Source organism: Staurois parvus, unplaced genomic scaffold (assembly GCF_062004578.1).
Source record: "Staurois parvus isolate SC_StPar_1 unplaced genomic scaffold, SC_StPar_1.0 ptg000529l, whole genome shotgun sequence".
Taxonomy (NCBI): Eukaryota; Metazoa; Chordata; class Amphibia; order Anura; family Ranidae; genus Staurois; species Staurois parvus.
This window is the reverse complement of record NW_028318325.1, coordinates 432474-453742: the sequence shown is the minus strand read 5'-3', so window position 1 is coordinate 453742 and position 21269 is coordinate 432474. Positions and strand designations below refer to the sequence as shown.

The following is a 21269-nucleotide window of genomic DNA, read 5'->3' as shown; positions in this document are numbered from 1 at the left end:
ATAAAGTGAATATATGTTTGGTTACACTGCAGTTGGTCTTCCAGAGAAGCCTCTTTATTATGGTGACCTCCTTTGGTCAACAATACTTTCTTCTTAATAGGATTTTGGCTTAGGAGGTACCCCACTGATAATAGGTGAGTCGGTGACCATCATTAACTTTAATCAAACGGCACTAAGATCTCCCACAAATTATGGACCTAAGCACTCTATTAGCCTTTATATTCGTAATTAGTATATGTCGTTGGGAAGGATTACCTCTTACAGATAGATAAAAAGATCAATGGTGCCAATGGGAACCTATCTGAGGAACCCCTAGCAACCTTTGGAGGAACCCTGGTTGACATACCCTGGGTTAGACCTTCTGTCAATTTTTATCATGGTGTGTGTCAGAATCCAAAAAGGAACACAAGTGGAGAATACGAAGTGCAGTAATAAGACACAAGTTTATGAAAAAGCCATTAGGCAACTCACATGCTAGAAGAGAAAGGCAGGCATGTCTGATGTATCTGCGGTCTGAGAGTGGGCACAAGTCAAGTTCTCCAACTGGACTGATGTTTTTGCTCCTCACAGTGGTCAGAGCATGGGGGATCGCTACTGGAAGTAGCAGTGCCAGAGTGAAACGCAACCAGAAGTGACGTCACCAAGGAGCCCCAGGGAGGGGCTAGGTTTTGTGTTTCAGAGCTTCCACTTCTTTATCAAACCTCAAACCACCACAGGTTTGATGAAGAAGCAGAAGCTTTGTACCACGAAACCATGCTCCTTCCTGCTGCTCCTTGGTGACGTCACTTACATTTGCTCTCCAGGGTGGCTCTGCTACGTCCAGTCGCGGTCCCCCATGGTCTTTGAGCACTGTGAAGAGCAGAAACATCAGTCCAGTCGGAGAACCTGGCTTGTGTCCACCATCAGACTACTGATAAATCAGACATGCTTGCCTTTCTCTCTTTACATGGGAGTTGCCCATTGACTTTTTAATAAACTTGTGTTTTAATACTGTACTTAGTTGGGGCCCCCTTGTGTTCCTTTTCCAGATGGACATAGTTTGCTCCCCTGTATATAATGTAGCATGGTGTCTACTCACCTAATGCTGCTCTCTGCATCCTTCTCTTCTCCACTTCTCCCTTCAGGTGATCTGCAGGAAACACAAAAAAGAAACCCAAATCATAAGGTATCTCCTGAGACAACTTCAATAGATGTAAACCCTGAGGCCTCTTTCACACAGACGGCCGGGGGGTGGAGGGGGTTGGGGGTTAGGCTAGGTCAGTGGTCGGCAAGAAGCGGCTCGCGAGCCACATGCGGCTCTTTACACACTTTAATGCGGCTCTTCTGTGTGCCGGGCGTCCGCTCCCCTGCCTCCTCTCGGGCGGCCGCCCCAAAAGTCAGGACTCTGCAGCTAGCCCATCAATGGGCAAACTACGGCCCGGCGGCCCTTTTAATCCGGCCCGCGGAGCGTGGCAAACATTGGCTGTCAGGATGTAGGCGGGGCAGCGTGACGAACTCCTCTCCTCTCACAGTCCGCCCTGAAGACCGGAACGGTGCGGGAACACGGCGAGAGGAACGCGCGGAGCAAAGGTAAGTGAATTGACACAATATGGGGAATGAATTACTATATGGGGGATGAATTACTATATGGGGAATGAATTACTATAGGGGGGATGAATTACTATAGGGGGGATGAATTACTATATGGGGGATTAATTACTATGGGGGATGAATTACTATATGGGGGATGAATTACTATATGGGGGATTAATTACTATGGGGGATGAATTACTATATGGGGGATGAATTACTATATGGGGGATGAATTACTATATGGGGGATGAATTACTATGGGGGATGAATTACTATATGGGGGATTAATTACTATGGGGGATGAATTACTATATGGGGGATGAATTACTATATGGGGGATGAATTACTATGGGGGATGAATTACTATATGGGGGATGAATTACTATATGGGGGATGAATTACTATATGGGGGATGAATTACTATGGGGGATGAATTACTATATGGGGGATGAATTACTATATGTGGGATGAATTACTATGGGGGATGAATTACTATGGGGGATGAATTACTATATGGGGGATGTATTTTCAGTTTTAAAAATGTGGCTCTCAAAATAAATTTCAATCGTGGTTTTGGCGAGATTTTGCTCAGTTGAAAAAAAAGGTTGCCCACCACTGGGCTAGGTGGTCAAAACAGGTTATTGTTCTTTGGTTTTAATGCCCCATGACTTCCCACCTGAAGCCTATCATAAACATGTAAAATTGAGGTAGGCTCTATCTGACTCGATGAAGCATCTAATGCACGTTGTGAGCAGCTCGCAGTATGCCATGAAATCACAGTAAGCCATTTTAGTACAGAAGAGGAGCCTTAAAGTGGTTCTAAAGGCTGAAGTCTCTTTACCTTTATGCATTCTATGCATGAAGGTAAAAAACCTGGTTGCTGCTCCCCCTACAGCCCCCACCAATAATTACCTGAGCCCCATCTCCATCCAGTGCTGTGCACGGGAGCCTCAGGTCTCCTTTTCCTCATTTGGCTGAGACACAGCAGTGGGAGCCATTGGCTTCACTGCATGTAAAGAGAGCGCAGGGGGCGGGGCAGAGCCACAGCTCTATGTGTGTTATAAATGCATAGAGCGTGGCTCAGGAGCGAGCATTCACCAGTGCCCCCATAGCAAGCGGCTTGCTACTGGGGGCTCTGGTCAAGGGTGAGGAGCCAGGAGCGCCGGTGGGGGACCAGAGAAGAAGACGAACGGAGAGCTTTGTAAAAAACCATTACACTGAACAGTAACGAGTATAACATTGAATTCAATCTCAGGCTGTCACAGAGGCTGTCATACTGCAGAGGAGCTGGGATATCAGTGCTTCAGATGTGAATTTGAAAATGGGTTTATCCACAATGCCTATAGCTTCAAAGATCAATGTCGGCTTGTTTTAATGTGTGTTTAGTGCTGGTAAATTCTTTAGTGTGCATAATATGGACACATGTTCATTATTGGTGTTTATATCTGGGCTACGGGTTAGGTTTAAGGAGTGAAGCCAAGATTAGATGCTAGGGGGTTGAGTTATGCCCAGGGGTTAGTCTTATATGAAGGGTTAGGTTTAGATTATGAGTTCAGGAATAAGGTTTAGATTAGGTTTATGTCACGGTTTTGGGTAACGTTTAGGCGTTAGGTCAAGGGAGTTAGGTTTAGGTAGTTGTGTTCAGGAATAAACTTGAGGTATAAGGTCAGGTTTACATCAATGTTAAAGGTTAGGCTTTGGGGTTAGGTGAAGGTTAAATGGTAAGTCATGTCCAGAAGGTTGGTTTAGCTAAGAGTTGTGTTCAGGAATAAACCCGAGAGGTTAGGTTTACATCGAGGTTAAAGGTTAGGCTTTGGGGATAGGTGAAGGTTAAATGGTAGGTCATGTCCAGAAGGTTGGTTTAGCTAAGAGTTGTGTTCAGGAATAAACCCGAGAGGTTAGGTTTACATCGAGGTTAAAGGTTAGGCTTTGGGGTTAGGTGAAGGTTAAATGGTAGGTCATGTCCAGAAGGTTGGTTTAGCTAAGAGTTGTGTTCAGGAATAAACCCGAGAGGTTAGGTTTACATCGAGGTTAAAGGTTAGGCTTTGGGGTTAGGTGAAGGTTAAATGGTAGGTCATGTCCAGAAGGTTGGTTTAGCTAAGAGTTGTGTTCAGGAATAAACCCGAGAGGTTAGGTTTACATCAATGTTAAAGGTTAGGCTTTGGGGTTAGGTGAAGGTTAAATGGTAGGTCATGTCCAGAAGGTTGGTTTAGCTAAGAGTTGTGTTCAGGAATAAACCCGAGAGGTTAGGTTTACATCAATGTTAAAGGTTAGGCTTTGGGGTTAGGTGAAGGTTAAATGGTAGGTCATGTCCAGAAGGTTGGTTTAGCTAAGAGTTGTGTTCAGGAATAAACCTGAGAGGTTAGCTTTACATCAATGTTAAAGGTTAGGCTTTGGGGTTAGGTGAAGGTTAAATGGTAAGTCATGTCCAGAAGGTTGGTTTAGCTAAGAGTTGTGTTCAGGAATAAACCCGAGAGGTTAGGTTTACATCGAGGTTAAAGGTTAGGCTTTGGGGTTAGGTGAAGGTTAAATGGTAGGTCATGTCCAGAAGGTTGGTTTAGCTAAGAGTTGTGTTCAGGAATAAACCCGAGAGGTTAGGTTTACATCAAGGTTAAAGGTTAGGCTTTGGGGTTAGGTGAAGGTTAAATGGTAGGTCATGTCCAGAAGGTTGGTTTAGCTAAGAGTTGTGTTCAGGAATAAACCTGAGAGGTTAGGTTTACATCAAACTTAAGTCAAAGTTAGATGGTAGCTTATGTCCAGGCATTAGGCCCATGTTAAAGGTTTAGGTTAAAAGTTGTGTTCAGACATAAACCTGAGGTATAATGTTAGGTTTACATCAAGGTTATGGGTTAGGTTTAAGGGTTAAGTCAAGATTAGATAATAGGTTATCTCCAGGAGTTGGGCTCATGTTAAGCAGTTAGGTTAAAAGTTGTGTAAACCTGAGGTATAAGGTTTGGTTTATGTCAGGGTTAGAGTTCAAATTTAGGGGTTAGGTTAAAGTTGTTCGATGGTAGATTACGTCCAGCAGTTAAGATCATAATAAGGGTATATTAAGGGGAGATAAACCTGAGGTGTAAGGTTAGGTTTACGTCAAAGTTAAAGCTTAGGTTTAAGGGTTAGGTCAAGGTTAGATGATAGGTTATGTCCAGAAGGTGGGTCCACGTTAGGGAGTCAGATTTCAGTTAAGAGTTATTTTCAGGAATAAACCTGAGGTATAAAGTTATGTTTACGGTGGGGTTAGAGTTAGGTTTACGGGTTAGGTCAAAGTTAGACGGTAGTTTATGTCCAGGAGTTTGGGCTCATGTTAAGGGTTTAGGTTAAACGTTGTGTTCAGACATAAACCTGAGGTATAATGTTAGGTTTACATCAAGGTTAAGGGTTAGGTTTAAGGGTTAAGTCAAGATTAGATTATTATTATTATTATACAGTATTTATAAAGCGCCAATAGTTCGCTCAGCGCTGTACATTACAAAGGGGGACAGAACATAATAGGTTATCTCCAGGAGTTGGGCTCATGTTAAGCAGTTAGGTTAAAAATTGTGTAAACCTGAGGTATAAAGTTATGTTTACGGCGGGGTTAGAGTTAGGTTTACGGGTTGTCAAATTTAGACGGTAGTTTATGTCCAGGAGTTGGGCTCATGTTAAGGGTTAAAGGTTGTGTTCAGGAATAAACCTGAGGTATAAGGTTAGGTTTAGGTCAAGGTTGTAGGTTAGGTTTAGGTTTAGTTCAAAGTTAAACAGTAGTTTATGTCCTGGAGTTGGGCTCACGTTAAAGGTTGTGTTCAGGAATAAACCTGAGGTATGAGGTTAGGTTTACGTCAAGGTTGTAGGTTAGGTTTAGGTCAAGGTTAGACGGTAGTTTATGTCCAGGAGTTGGGCTCACATTAAAGGTTGTGTTCAGGAATAAACCTGAGGTATGAGGTTAGGTTTACGTCAAGGTTGTAGGTTAGGTTTAGGTCAAGGTTAGACGGTAGTTTATGTCCAGGAGTTGGGCTCATGTTAAGGGTTGTGTTCAGGAATAAACCTGAGGTATGAGATTAGGTTTAGGTCAAGGTTGTAGGTTAGGTTTAGGTCAAAGTTAGACGGTAGTTTATGTCCAGGAGTTGGGCTCACATTAAAGGTTGTGTTCAGGAATAAACCTGAGGTATGAGGTTAGGTTTACGTCAAGGTTGTAGGTTAGGTTTAGGTCAAGGTTAGACGGTAGTTTATGTCCAGGAGTTGGGCTCATGTTAAGGGTTGTGTTCAGGAATAAACCTGAGGTATGAGATTAGGTTTAGGTCAAGGTTGTAGGTTAGGTTTAGGTCAAAGTTAGACGGTAGTTTATGTCCTGGAGTTGGGCTCATGTTAAGGGTTGTGTTCAGGAATAAACCTGAGGTATGAGGTTAGGTTTACGTCAAGGTTGTAGGTTAGGTTTATGTTTAGGTCAAAGTTAGCCGGTAGTTTATGTCCTGGAGTTGGGCTCACGTTAAAGGTTGTGTTCAGGAATAAACCTGAGGTATGAGGTTAGGTTTACGTCAAGTTTGTAGGTTACGTTTAGGTGTTAGGTCAAGGTTAGGTAGTTGGTATGACCCATGGCAAGGGTTAGGTTTAGGTTAAGGGTAGTTTTTAGGTTATAAGGTTGGGGATTAAGTTCAGGATAATGATCGGTATTACACAGGTTGTGTTCAGGAATAAACCTGAGGTATGAGATTAGGTTTACGTCAAGGTTGTAGGTTAGGTTTAGGTCAAGGTTAGACGGTAGTTTATGTTCAGGAATTGGGCTCACATTAAGGGTTGTGTTCAGGAATAAACCTGAGGTATGAGATTAGGTTTAGGTCAAGGTTGTAGGTTAGGTTTAGGTCAAAGTTAGACGGTAGTTTATGTCCTGGAGTTGGGCTCATGTTAAGGGTTGTGTTCAGGAATAAACCTGAGGTATGAGATTAGGTTTAGGTCAAGGTTGTAGGTTAGGTTTATGTTTAGGTCAAAGTTAGACGGTAGTTTATGTCCTGGAGTTGGGCTCACGTTAAAGGTTGTGTTCAGGAATAAACCTGAGGTATGAGGTTAGGTTTACGTCAAGGTTGTAGGTTAGGTTTAGGTGTTAGGTCAAGGTTAGGTAGTTGGTATGACCCATGGCAAGGGTTAGGTTTAGGTTAAGGGTAGTTTTTAGGTTATAAGGTTGGGGATTAAGTTCAGGATAATGATCGGTATTACACAGGTTGTGTTCAGGAATAAACCTGAGGTATGAGATTAGGTTTACGTCAAGGTTGTAGGTTAGGTTTAGGTCAAGGTTGTACGTTAGGTTTAGGTCAAGGTTAGACGGTAGTTTATGTCCAGGAGTTGGGCTCATGTTAAGGGTTGTGTTCAGGAATAAACCTGAGGTATGAGATTAGGTTTAGGTCAAGGTTGTAGGTTAGGTTTAGGTCAAAGTTAGACTGTAGTTTATGTCCTGGAGTTGGGCTCATCTTAAAGGTTGTGTTCAGGAATAAACCTGAGGTATGAGGTTAGGTTTACGTCAAGTTTGTAGGTCAGGTTTAGGTGTCAGGTCAAGGTTAGGTAGTTGGTATGACCCAAGTCAAGGGTTAGGTTTAGGTTAAGGGTAGTTTTTAGGCTGGGGGTTAGGTTCAGGGTAATGATCGGTATGACACATTTAGGCCAACGCATTATATTTCCAAGTATGCTCCTTTCATTTTTCATGCTTTATCACCCAATTTTCCATGTATGACTTGGCTTAGTGCTGGGTTGTATCTAAACCTACTACTCCAATCTATCGACAAAGGAAAATAACATTCCGGCCCACACTTTCCATCAGGTTATTTAAATAAAAATATTTTTAAAAAAATGGAAATTGATTGATGATATTTTGATGGGCCTCCATATATGTCTTTATAAATGTGTATACAGCTGTTCACCACATTAAGCGGAGCCGTACGCAGGGCTTAAAATTTCAAGTGTAGACCTACTAGCCAGGCAAAAACCTTACTCTCCACCAGCTGCCCCACCAAACCTTGCCCAGGGCCGCTTCCAACCCCACCCCACCCCCGTCCCCCCAATCCTATAGACTCTCTAGTTATTATAGTATCACAGAAGCAGAGATCAGAGCGCCATCCTTTCCTCCGAACATCAGCCTGCTATAAATAGCGGATAGCTGGTAAGGATTTTGGCCGCAGCTTTCCTTCTTCCACAGATAACAGAGGAGGAAGATGTCTTGGCTGAACATTTCTCAGCGGAGGTGAAGAGAGCGCTCTACGTGTGCTGCTCGCTGTCATTGGACCTGTTGATAAATGTGTTGGTTTTGGCACCATCTGGGACACGGGGCAGGGTGGAGGTGCTGCAGAGGGAACACGGGGATTCGCTGGGATGGGGGGGGGGGGTGTAAGACGTGGTTATGGATTGCTGGGCTCACCGGTGTGTCAGGAGAGCAGAGCTCTTATCCTCCTTAGATGAGTACTCTGTACAGACAGGCAGATGATAACGTGGATGAGCTGGAACCGAGAAACCAGTCATTACACATAATGCTGCTGTGCCCATTATGAGGGGTTCCCTCCATCACTGTGCTGAGTTCCCGGGTCTGTACACCCGCTGTGCCCATTATGAGGGGTTCTCACTATCCCTGTGCTAAGTTCCTGGGTCTGTACACCCGCTGTGCCCATTATGAGGGGTTCCCACCATCCCTGTGCTGCGTTCCCGGGTCTGTACACCCACTGTGCCCATTATGAGGGGTTCTCACTATCCCTGTGCTAAGTTCCTGGGTCTGTACACCCGCTGTGCCCATTATGAGGGGTTCCCACCATCCCTGTGCTGCGTTCCCGGGTCTGTACACCCGCTTTGCCCATTATGAGGGGTTCCCACCATCCCTGTGCTGAGTTCCTGGGTCTGTACACCCACTGTGCCCATTATGAGGGGTTCCCACCATCCCTGTGCTGAGTTCCCGGGTCTGTACACCCACTGTGCCCATTATGAGGGGTTCCCACCATCCCTGTGCTGAGTTCCCGGGTCTGTACACCCACTGTGCCCATTATGAGGGGTTCTCACTATCCCTGTGCTGAGTTCCCGGGTCTGTACACCCGCTGTGCCCATTATGAGGGGTTCCCACCATCCCTGTGCTGAGTTCCCGGGTCTGTACACCCGCTGTGCCCATTATGAGGGGTTCCCACCATCCCTGTGCTGAGTTCCCGGGTCTGTACACCCGCTGTGCCCATTATGAGGGGTTCCCACCATCCCTGTGCTGAGTTCCCGGGTCTGTACACCCACTGTGCCCATTATGAGGGGTTCCCACCATACCATGGAACTCAACACAGGGATGATCGGAACCCCTCATATCAGCCTGAAGGAGTGAGCATGCTCCGAATGTGCGCAATCTTGGAAACCTGGTCCATGCGGTGACATCATCTCTGCGCCCTGGACACCACCAGAGCGGCAGGAAAACACCCAGAGCGCGGCCAAAGGACCTAATGCTCCTACTGGACCTCCATCACTTGACATGCCTACCTGTTACCTACCTGTGTGAGTGCAGTTTTACCATTAAATCTGCCTGATTTTAACCGTCTACACCCATTATGAGGGGTTCCCACCACCCTTGTGCTGAGTTTCCAGGTCTGTACACCTGCTCTGCCCATTATGTGGGGTTCCCACCATCCCTGTGCTGAATTCCTGGGTCTGTAAACCTGCTGTGCTTATTATGAGGGGTTCCCACCATCCCTGTGCTGAGTTCCTGGGTCTGTAAACCTGCTGTGCTTATTATGAGGGGTTCCCACCATCCCTGTGCTGAGTTCCTGGGTCTGTAAACCTGCTGTGCTTATTATGAGGGGTTCCCACCATCCCTGTGCTGAGTTCCTGGGTCTGTAAACCTGCTGTGCTTATTATGAGGGGTTCCCACCATAAAGGAAGGGAAAAACAGTGTAAACCACCATAGTGCAGCATCATTAATAAGAGTTCTTGTGACATAACATAAGTGGGGATCGCGAGGCAGGAGACAGACAGACCATACACCAATCACAAGCCCTGGCCAGGGGCATTGGACTTCACAGACATACTAAGTCACCCGGCATAACAAGGGCGCTTTTACTTATGCAGCATAGAGATGTTGCATAATTCTGGTGTTGGGAATGTCATGTGGTTGTGTACAGCCGCCGTCCCCCATTCATATCTATATGCAGCCCCCAGACAGCAGAATTATCTGTACGCTGCACGGGCGTGAAGCCTTATTATGGGGGGTCACTCAGTACGACTGTGAAGTCCAGTAGGCAGTAGAGTTACAGCCAGTGCACTCCGCACTAATAGACCTGGTAAGACACACCCCCTCTCTTCTGTGATGATGGGTGTGGCTACTACTCAGCTCCATCAGAAAGCAGCATTTTCACTGAGAGAAAAGTTCATTATTAATCACCGGATCCCCCCGCCCCCCATGTTTACCTGTCATTCGGCATGTGACAGGACGTGGGATGGATGTGTTTGGCGAGTGCTGGGATTTTTTATTCCCTGTGCAGGTCACAGATCCGGTAAGACACACCCCTTCTCTTCTGTGATGATGGGTGTGGCTACTACTCAGCTCTGCCAGAAAGCAGCATTTTCACTGAGAGAAAAGTTCATTATTAATCACCGAGGACCCCGCCATTCGGCATGTGACAGGATGTGAGACGGATGTATTCGGCGAGTGCTGGGATTTTTTATTCCCTGTGCAGGTCACAGATCCGGTAAGACACACCCCCTCTCTTCTGTGATGATGGGTGTGGCTATTACTCAGCTCCGTCAGAAAGCAGCATTTTCACTGAGAGAAAAGTTCATTATTAATCACAGGATGGCCCCGCCCCTATGTTTAACTGTCATTCGGCATGTGACAGGACGCGGGATGGATGTATTTGGCGAGTGCTGGGATTTTTTTATTCCCCGTGCAGGTTACAGATCCGGTAAGACACACCCCCTCTCTTCGGGGATAATGGGTGTGGCTACTACTCAGCTCCGTCAGAAAGCAGCATTTTCACTGAGAGAAAAGTTCATTATTAATCACCGGATGACCCCGCCCCCATGTCTACCTGCCATTCGGCATGTGACAGGACGCGGGACAGATGTATTCGGTGAGTGCTGGGATTTTTTTTTATTCCCAGTGCAGGTCACAGATCCGGTAAGACACACCCCTTCTCTTCTGTGATGATGGGTGTGGCTACTACTCAGCTCTGCTAGAAAGCAGCATTTTCACTGAGAGAAAAGTTCATTATTAATCACCGGATGACCCCGCCCTCATGTCTACCTGTCATTCGGCATGTGACAGAACGCGGGACGGATGTATGTGGCGAGTGCTGGGATTTTTTATTCCCTGTGCAGGTCACAGATTCGGTAAGACACACCCCCTCTCTTCGGGGATGATGGGTGTGGCTACTACTCAGCTCCATCAGAAAGCAGCATTTTCACTAAGAGAAAAGTTCATTATTAATCACCGGATGACCCCGCCCCATGTTTACCTGTCATTCAGCATGTGACAGAACGCGGGACGGATGTATGTGGCGAGTGCTGGGATTTTTTATTCCCTGTGCAGGTCACAGATTCGGTAAGACACACCCCCTCTCTTCGGGGATGATGGGTGTGGCTACTACTCAGCTCCATCAGAAAGCAGCATTTTCACTAAGAGAAAAGTTCATTATTAATCACCGGATGACCCCGCCCCATGTTTACCTGTCATTCAGCATGTGGCAGGACACGGGACGAATGTATTTGGCGAGTGCTGGGATTATTTTATTCCCCATGCAGGTCACAGATCCGGTAAGACACACCCCCTCTCCTCGAGGATGATGGGTGCAGCTGTTACTCAGCTCTGCCGTAAAGCAACTATTTGAGTAAAGTAGCACATGGTGCCACTGATTGTAGGTAGTACATATGCAGGACATTATGTCTCAGGGGCGGGCTGACCATCCAGGAACTTAAGCACTGCCCCAGGGCCCGGGGTCAGTAGGGGGCCCCATGAGATGCCCCTGCTACCTTTCATAGGCTTTTTTGGTTGTTGTTTGAGTGTGGGCGAGGACACAGGGGCCCCATGATCCCCTATTGCCCGGGGGCCCCATGAGTTGTCAGTTCACCCCTGTTATGTCTGTCATGTGATACTTTCCACAAATAGTAGCGCTTACCTGTGCACAGCCGTCTTCAACCATTCATGTCTATGGAAGGCTGTGTGCAGTTCCAGGACATCCTGAGCACCAGACATCTGCAATGTATTTACAATGCACGGGCAAATGCGCCCATGTGCATGAGGCCTTACTGCAACAAAAGAGTTGGAAGGAAGTTCTTAGTTCCAAGTCTATCTGACTGCATAGCTCATGGTGTGACTTCATTGGGATTTAGGGACTTGTTGTATCCCCCGGGCTGTGTGATCATTTCATCGCCATCGATACTTCTCTCTACCTTACTCCAGTTTTCCTTTCCCCTTAGACATCTACTACAATCTTCCAAACATCACCTGCGTCTGACCCGTAATCCAGTCTGCGAAGACAGCTCGGAGCATCTAATGAACGTGCTGGAGCTCTGCCAGTCCACGGCACTCTGTACAACATATCAGTCCGTATGTCAATCCTCAGCCAAAACGTACGTCTTCCAGCAGGCAAGTTTTATTAGCCGGATTAAGGTATGATGCAGGCCATTTGGTTCTGCACAGCGTTAACTTAAATCATTTTCTGTTGCAGAAAAGAACTCCCCCCCCCCCCCCCCAATGGCTTGACCATGGTTCACATTATCCACTGATTAACTGCATTTTGCAGAATCAATGATACGTAAGGGGAATACATCGCTTAATGAAGACACGGTTCGATTTTTGCTACAAGAGCTATAAATAAATTGCTGAGCAATAAAACCGGCAGCGGTGCATTTAAAGGCTACGATGGATCAATGTACATGTCAGGGCAGGGGCCGAGGAACGGACAGGTAGGCCTAGTGGCAGGGTAACGCACTGGCTGACGACAACCACCACCTACAGACCGAAGTCCCTCAGGGCGCGGAGTCTAAGTCCCAGGCTGCCCTTCACCAGGGCCCCTGATGGTGGGGATGGACTTGACGCAGCCAGGAACCAGGTCGCGGCCCCTGAGACACCCCGGCTGCGGTAATGGCCGCCGCCAATGGCGTGTAGCTGGTGAGAATGACAATAGCGTAGTCAGGCAAGCCGGGTCGACAACAACGGGACAAAACGGTACAGAACAGTAGACAGAGAATAACAGGTCACGGGCCGGGTTCAGCAACGGAAGGTCAGATCGAAGAAAAACACAGAGAATGGTCTTAGTCACAAGCCGAGTCAGATACCAGAAGAGTCACGAGCGTATACACAGAGCTGTAGCAAGACAAAGACACAAGACACAAATGCAAAGAGCATGTGCGGATCACAGGCTTATATGTACTCAGCCACACCCCTCTGGGGGATGGACCTCAGAGACCTGAAGGCATAAAAGATTCCCACCATGCTCAGCAGAGATCCAAGATGGATGCCAGCACATGGAGTAACATAACCTCTGGGAAAAGGTAGGACCTTGACAGTAAAATGGATGGGAGGTTAAAGAGAAACTGTGGAATAACCAAAAGAGCAATATCTTGTTCGAAAACACTTTGAGATCACAAAAAAAACAATAACCCTTGCGCTATTATGACCAAAGGTCTATGGACACCTATCACGCCTACCTATGTTGCCAAAATGATGAGTTCCGGTATTTCCAGTGAAGGGTACAGGTAATACTCCATCATACAAAGACATTGTATACAAGTGTGTCTTCCAACCTTGTGGTAACAGTTTGGTGAAGACCCTTTTCTGTTTCAGCATGACTTTGCCCATGTACAGAGCCCTGACCTTAACCCTACTGAACAGCTTTGGGATAAATTGGAATGCTGACTGAGAGTCAGGTCTTCTCATCCAACATCAGTCCTGTCATTGGAGGTTCATGATCTATGATTTCAATAGATACACTGTATGGCCCAAAGGATGTAATCTCTCCTCGAAATGATGGCAATAAGGTTTCTCCAGTGAAGGGTCCTATTAATACTACATCATACAAAGACCTTGTAGGCCAGTGTGTCTTCCAACTTTGTGGTCAAGGTTTGCTGAAGACCCTTTTCTGTTCCACCATGACTGCGCCATGGTTTGACCAGTTTGGCGTTGAGGAACTGGAGTGTCCTGAACAGAACTCTGACCTCAATCCTACTGAACATTTTTGGGATGGATTGTAATGATGATGGTGAGTCAGGTCTTCTCATCCAACATCAGTCCTGTCATTGGAGGTTCATGATCTATAATTTCAATAGATACACTGTATGGCCCAAAGGATGTAATCTCTCCTCGAAATGATGGCAGTAAGGTTTCTCCAGTGAAGGGTCCTATTAATACTACATCATACAAAGACCTTGTAGGCCAATGTGTCTTCCAACTTTATGGTCAAGGTTTGCTGAAGACCCTTTTCTGTTCCACCATGACTGCGCCATGGTTTGACCAGTTTGGCGTTGAGGAACTGGAGTGTCCTGAACAGAACTCTGACCTCAATCCTACTGAACATTTTTGGGATGGATTGGAATGATGATGGTGAGCCAGGTCTTCTCATCCAACATCAGTCCTGTCATTGGAGGATCAACTCCATATTATTGGCCATGGGAGAAGTTGGACAACTCCATATTATTGGCCATGGGAGAAGTTGGACAACTCCATATTATTGGCCATGGGAGAAGTTGGACAACTCCATATTATTGGCCATGGGAGAAGTTGGACAACTCCATATTATTGGCCATGGGAGAAGTTGGACAACTCCATATTATTGGCCATGGATTTAGAAAACAATATTCAACACAGGTGTGGTGGTCAGGTGTCCACAATCGTTATATCAACCCAAGTAGCACCGAAACCTTAATCCAATCACCACAGAATGTGGCAAGGCAAACTTTGATTATCCAAGAACAGGATGGAAAGTGTGAAAGTTGTGGAACCCCCCAGTTCCCATCCTTATGATTTCATGGTGATTAAGTCAAAGTGTTGCTCCTACCTTTGTGAATAAAAGTGTCAGTAGATATGTACGGTTCACTTTGATACAAATTGAAATGCCGACAAAATTTTCGTTGTTCGGAGATACGGATGCATCAAAATTTCCGAATCACATTTCAACGAATTTCAATGAATCTGAGAAAAATGATAACGTAACAAATGGTCCGAATTCAAATTAAAAATGAATTTAAATTCGAAAATGAATTTGGTTTCAACGTGGAACCCTACGGCAATAAATAAGGTATAAAAGTAAAATAAGAAGATGATTCTTATTAAAGCGGAACAGACAGAACAGAATATAAAAGGAATAGAACAGATTAAAACAGAACAGAATAGAACAGAACAGAAGAGAACAAAAAAATAAAATAATAGAGAATAATAAACTAGAAAAGAATAGAAAGGAATAGAATAGAAAATAATAGAGTAAAATAGGAAAATAAAAGAATAGAATACAGTAGAACATAATAGAATAGATTAAAAAAAAGTAGATTTTTTTTTTCCCTATGGTTGAACTGGATGGACTTTTGTCTTTTTTCAGCTAGACTAACTATGTAAGAATAGAATAAAACAGAATGAATATAGTCGTCTTTTGAAATTAAAATTCCACAATTTGAATCGATTTGAAACGAATGAATATACAAAACAAATCTGAATCATTTCAATATAATGGATATGACAAAATGAAATTATTAACTTAAAAAACGAATCCAAAACAAAACAAATTTTTCCACCATGTACATCTCTAAATGTTGGCGTACCTACCTGACACTCATTAGACCTGAAGAAGTGGATTGGAGAATCTACAAAATGTCTTCCACATCACAGAATCTACTCCTAGATATACCATGACCTGGATAAATGAGAACCTTCAGAGTCATAAGGTTTTGATTCGAATTATGAGATGTTGGTGACCTTATGTACGTTTTCCCCACAGAGTCCAGGAGGAAGCTGAGTTCAATGACACAAGAATCAGCATATTTGGCCATTCCTAGAAGGCAATGATCAATGTAGGATGACAAGGAAAGGTTAAGTGCCTTGGAGTTACCCCGGTCTGTCCTGGATTCCGGTCTGTCCTGGATTCCGGTCTGTCCTGGATTCCGGCATTCCACATGAACATGCAGCTAGACAGCAGTGATTGAAGGTTTTCACCTTGATTGATATCCAGGAATGCAGAAAACGAGGAGCAGTAGGAAGCTGGAAGGAGGGGGGTAAGGAAGGATTCTCTGAGATCTGATGAAATACATTATTTGTGTGGGACTTTGCCACAGGTGGAATAACACCGCGGGTAGATGATACAAGGCAGATGGCACTTAAAGGGGACCTGTCACGCGTTGTAGGAGCTGCAAAAATCCCATTTAGGGATCATTCCATGAACCCCAATGCAAGAGATACACATACGTCTCAAAATGCATAAATAAAAAGCATGAATGGGTCGTTATTTTGTACATTCATTGCTGAGTGAAGATTGGTGGAAAATTAAAAGTTTTTCCTTTATCAATTATTTATTAATTCTACTGTCAGGACCCGGATCTGAACCTGCAACTTCTGCTGTGTCTGGCAACGTCTCTCCTTGCTGAGCCACCTGAGATGCTGGACAGCTCCCAGGACCATTCCTTGAATTATCTTGCCTTGTTTCTCTTTAGTCTTGAACCCTTTGCGCCTCCCATGAACTTCCTATTTAAGCCTTGCCTTTGCACTTCCTGTTCACCAGATTATTGTGCTCTCTCTAGCCAATATCTCATTCTTGTCATTCCTGCTGATGTCTGTATCTTCACTACACTTATTGTAGACCTTTGGCTTGTTTCTCATCTATGCTAATGCTTAATCCCAACTTGCGACCACTCGTTACTGACCTTTGGCTTGTTTACTGGCTATGCTTCTGCTTGATCCCTACTTGATCCCTATATCTGCTACTGGACCCCGGCTTCCATACCTCCTGGTGGGTGATCCTGAGGACCGCGACCTGGTACTATCATGCAACAAAACCCATCTCCACCATTAGGAGCTCTGGTGAAAACCGGTTAGTGCTTAGACTCTGGAACCTCGGGTGAGCCTGCATCATCTGTCAGGGTGACCGTCTGATGCACTTATCCAACTAGTCAGTGGGAGCCTCTTTACTGCTATATCTACTGGCCTCCGAGTCTGACCACGACAACTATTCTGTAATAGTTGTTGTTGCATTATCATAGTTCACTCCACTTAGAAAACTGGTCAATTTTCCCGAACCTCCATAATGTAACAGAACCATGTCCAGCATCCAACTGATGTCCTACAGCAGGGGTCTCCAAACTATGGCCACCCAGCTGTTTAAAGTTCTACAAGTCCCTTCATGCCTCTGCCTCTAGGAGTCTGGTCTGTGGCTGCCAGAGTCTTGCAAAGCCTCATGTGACTTGCAGTTCCTTAACACCTGGAGGGCCATAGTTTGGAGAACCTCCATAATGTAACCGAACCATGTCCAGCATCCAACTGATGTCCTACAGCAGGGGTCTCCAAACTATGGCCACCCAGCTGTTTAAAGTTCTACAAGTCCCTTCATGCCTCTGCCTCTAGGAGTCTGGTCTGTGGCTGCCAGAGTCTTGCAAAGCCTCATGGGACTTGCAGTTCCTTAACACCTGGAGGGCCATAGTTTGGAGAACCTCCATAATGTAACCGAACCATGTCCAGCGTCCAACTGATGTCCTACAGCAGGGGTCTCCAAACTATGGCCACCCATCTGTTTAAAGTTCCACAAGTCCCTTCATGCCTCTGCCTCTGGGAGTCTTGTCTGTGGCTGCCAGAGTCTTGCAAAGCCTCATGGGACTTGCAGTTCCTCAACACCTGGAGGGCCAAAGTTTGGAGACCCCTGTCCTACAGGAATGTGCACATGTTCACATAGACATACACTCACATATGTGCAAAAGCCTGGGCACCCCCTGAATGCAAGTGCACCAACATACACTACGTGGACCTTCTACTTCAAAAGAACCGAACCTGGCCTCCAATGTTTCCAGCAGGATTGGTCAAAGCGATCACATGCCGCCACTGAATCGCTCTGATCTATCCTACAAGCCCTACAAAAAGACAGGGGGAGAAGAACAGGGATTTATAATCCCCAGCTTGCTGCACCGGCTACGTGGACACTCATAGCTCATCACCCATGGAGTTAGGTACCCACAGGGACTAGGGTGCGGGGGGGAGGATGTAGGATGTTCACCATTTATTTTTTTTTAAAGTGAATTAACCCTTTAATAATAACCCAGGGATGACAATTGTACCCAGCCCCAGCCAATGGTCATTTTTGTCCTTGAACCCCCCCGCCCCATCCAGAAGAAGGAAATGCATCTTTCACTATTAATTCTCTATTACTGTTTGCTTTTCTGCTCCAGTAATTCTCCCAGTGAAATGTTATAGTGTAACAATATTGTTATAACGGATTTCTGGGGCCGCCGTGTAGAAGGGCTGAGTGACGGCTCCCACCTCTGCCAAGACTAACCGTACAAAACGCCTTGTTTTCCCGTATTGTCATCTAAAGGTAAAACCATGTGACGTTTATGATTTCTGCACACGTTCTTTATAATATCAAGTGATTCAAAATGCTTTTTTTTTCCTTTTTTTTTTTTTTGGCTTCAATCTGCAGAAGCCGCGGCTTTATAAAACTGTCAAATTAGTCAAATGCGGCTTCTGGGCAACTACTGTAACCGTACTTGGTTTGTGCAGAACGATTCCCAGAAGTCTCATCTCTCTGCTCCTGTAATTGGCTCACTACCTTCCACGCCTGTCGGCACGGAGCTATGGGCGATATTTACTGACCCCCTGGTTCACATATCCGCGGTCCTTGGGCCACGTTTTGCGCGGGTACGAGAACCCATTCATTTGAATGGACTCCCGTGCCCTGGGACACGCAAGGAAGAAGTCCCTGCACTTCTTTGGAAACCGCAGCCCGCACGGGAATGTGATTTCTAATGCGGGTGGCGTGCCATTAAAATTAATGGCACCCACCCGCGGGTCTGCATTTTTCTGTGTGGGTGGTGCACAGGCTGCACAGATTTTTGTGCGGATCCACAGCGGCACCACCCGGACATATGTGAACCTAGCCTGAAACTGGAGCACTCAGAAAGTGGTGCAGCTGTGCATGGTAGCCAATCAGCTCCTAACTTCAGCTTGTTCAGTTAACCACTTCTTGACCGCGCTATAGGTGAATGACGGCTACAGCCCAGTCTATCAGTTCTGAGAGGGCGTCATATGACATCATCCCAGAATGCGCACCCCCCCTCCCCCTCAAGCGGCGCACATCCAGTGCTCTCTGTGATTGCTGTGTCCTTTGGGCACAGCTGATAACATTACATGATAAAAAGTACTGCCGATGACCGGCAACTGTCAAAAGAGGCATCTACACTGATTATCAGTGCAGCCCCAAAAGTGTCCAACAGTGCTGCCCATCAGTGACTGCCAGTGCCACCTATCAGTGCTGCCAGTCAGTGCCCATCATTGCTGCCTATTAGAGATGAGCGAATCGAAGTAGGCGAAGTGGAATTCGAGTCGAATATTGGAAAATGGCGGCGGACATGTGCGGCGACGGAGCGGGGATGTCTGGGAAGGCACGCAGACAAGGCGCGCTGACCCATAATGCATTCCTTAATGACATGTGATCGCATTAGCCAATCAGCAGCCAGGCAGCCAGCACTGTGTAATGGTCGAGCTATAAATAGCGGCCATTTTAGAATTCTTCATTTGCCTCCAGTCATTGAACAGAGGCAGACCGCTCTGTATTAGGGACAGAGTTAGGGCCACAGAAACGTTACTTGGGGACAGAGAAACGTTACTTAGGGACAGAGAAGCATTACTCAGGGACACAGAATTGTTAATGAGGGCCACAGAATCGTTACTTAGGGCCAAAGAAACGCTAGTTAGGGCCACAGAATTGTTACTCAGGGACATACAGAATTGTTACTGAGTGCCAGAGAATTGTTACTTAGGGCCACAGAAACGTTACTCAGGGCCACAGAATTGTTACTCAGGGACAGACACAGAATTGTTACTGAGGGCCACAGAACTGTTACTTAGAGCCACAGAAACGTTATTAGGGCCACAGAATTGTTACCCAGGGACAGACAGAATTGTTACTGAGTGCCAGAGAATTGTTACTTAGGGCCACAGAAACGTTAGATAGGGCCACAGAATTGTTACTCAGGGACAGACACAGAATTGTTACTGAGGGCCACAGAACTGTTACTTAGGGCCACAGAAACGTTAGTTAGGGCCACAGAATTGTTACTCGGACAGACACAGAATTGTTACTGAGGGCCACAGAATTGTTACTGAGGGCCACAGAACCGTTACTTAGGGCCACAGAATTGTAACTCAGGGACACAGAATTGTTACTGAGGGCCACAGAACCGTTACTTAGGGCCACAGAATTGTTACTCAGGGACAGACACAGAATTGTTACTCAGGGACACAGAATTGTTACTGAGGGCCACAGAACCGTTACTTAGGGCCACAGAATTTTTACTCAGGGACACAGAATTGTTACTGAGGGCCACAGAACCGTTACTTAGGGCCACAGAATTGTTACTCAGGGACAGACACAGAATTGTTACTCAGGGACACAGAATTGTTACTGAGGGCCACAGAACCGTTACTTAGGGCCACAGAATTTTTACTCAGGGACACAGAATTGTTACTGAGGGCCACAGAACCGTTACTTAGGGCCACAGAATTGTTACTCAGGGACACAGAATTGTTACATAGGGCCACAGAAACGTTACTCAGGGACACAGAATTGTTACTGAGGGCCACAGAACTGTTACTTAGGGCCACAGAAACGTTAGTTAGGGACACAGAATTGTTACTCAGGGACAGACACAGAATTGTTACTGAGGGCCACAGAATTGTTACTTAGGGCCACAGAAACGTTACTCAGGGACACAGAACCGTTACTTAGGGCCACAGAATTGTTACTCAGGGACAGACACAGAATTGTTACTCAGGGACACAGAATTGTTACTGAGGGCCACAGAAACGTTACTTAGGGCCACAGAAACGTTACTCAGGGACACAGAATTGTTACTGAGGGCCACAGAACCGTTACTTAGGGCCACAGAATTGTTACTCAGGGACAGACACAGAATTGTTACTGAGGGACACAGAATTGTTACTGAGGGCCACAGAACTGTTACTTAGGGCCACAGAAACGTTAATCAGGGACACAGAATTGTTACTGAGGGCCACAGAACCGTTACTTAGGTCCACATAAACGTTATTCAGGAACACAGAATTGTTACTGAGGGCCACAGAACTGTTACTTAGGGCCACAGAAACGTTAGTTAGGGCCACAGAATTGTTACTCAGGGACAGACACAGAATTGTTACTGAGGGACACAGAATTGTTACTGAGGGACACAGAACTGTTACTTAGGGCCACATAATTGTTACTCAGGGACACAGAATTGTTACTGAGGGCCACAGAACCGTTACTTAGGGCCACAGAATTGTTACTCAGGGACAGACACAGAATTGTTACTGAGGGACACAGAATTGTTACTGAGGGCCACAGAACCGTTACTTAGGGCCACAGAATTGTTACTCAGGGACAGACACAGAATTGTTACTGAGGGCCACAGAACCGTTACTTAGGGCCACAGAAACGTTACTCAGGGACACAGAATTGTTACTGAGGGCCACAGAACCGTTACTTAGGGCCACAGAATTGTTACTCAGGGACAGACACAGAATTGTTACT

At 45.8% G+C, this 21269-nt stretch overlaps 1 protein-coding gene across 2 annotated transcripts in view; it reads right to left on the bottom strand.

The window, feature by feature from the left end:
• Positions 1 to 21269, bottom strand: part of KIF6 (kinesin family member 6) — a 374519-nt gene that overhangs the window by 50523 nt on the left and 302727 nt on the right. For both annotated transcript variants that reach the window (XM_089690367.1, XM_089690368.1), the window contains exon 16: positions 1079 to 1129. In XM_089690367.1, coding sequence (XP_089546493.1) covers positions 1079 to 1129 — 51 coding nt within the window. The remainder of the gene's footprint in view (positions 1 to 1078; positions 1130 to 21269) is intronic.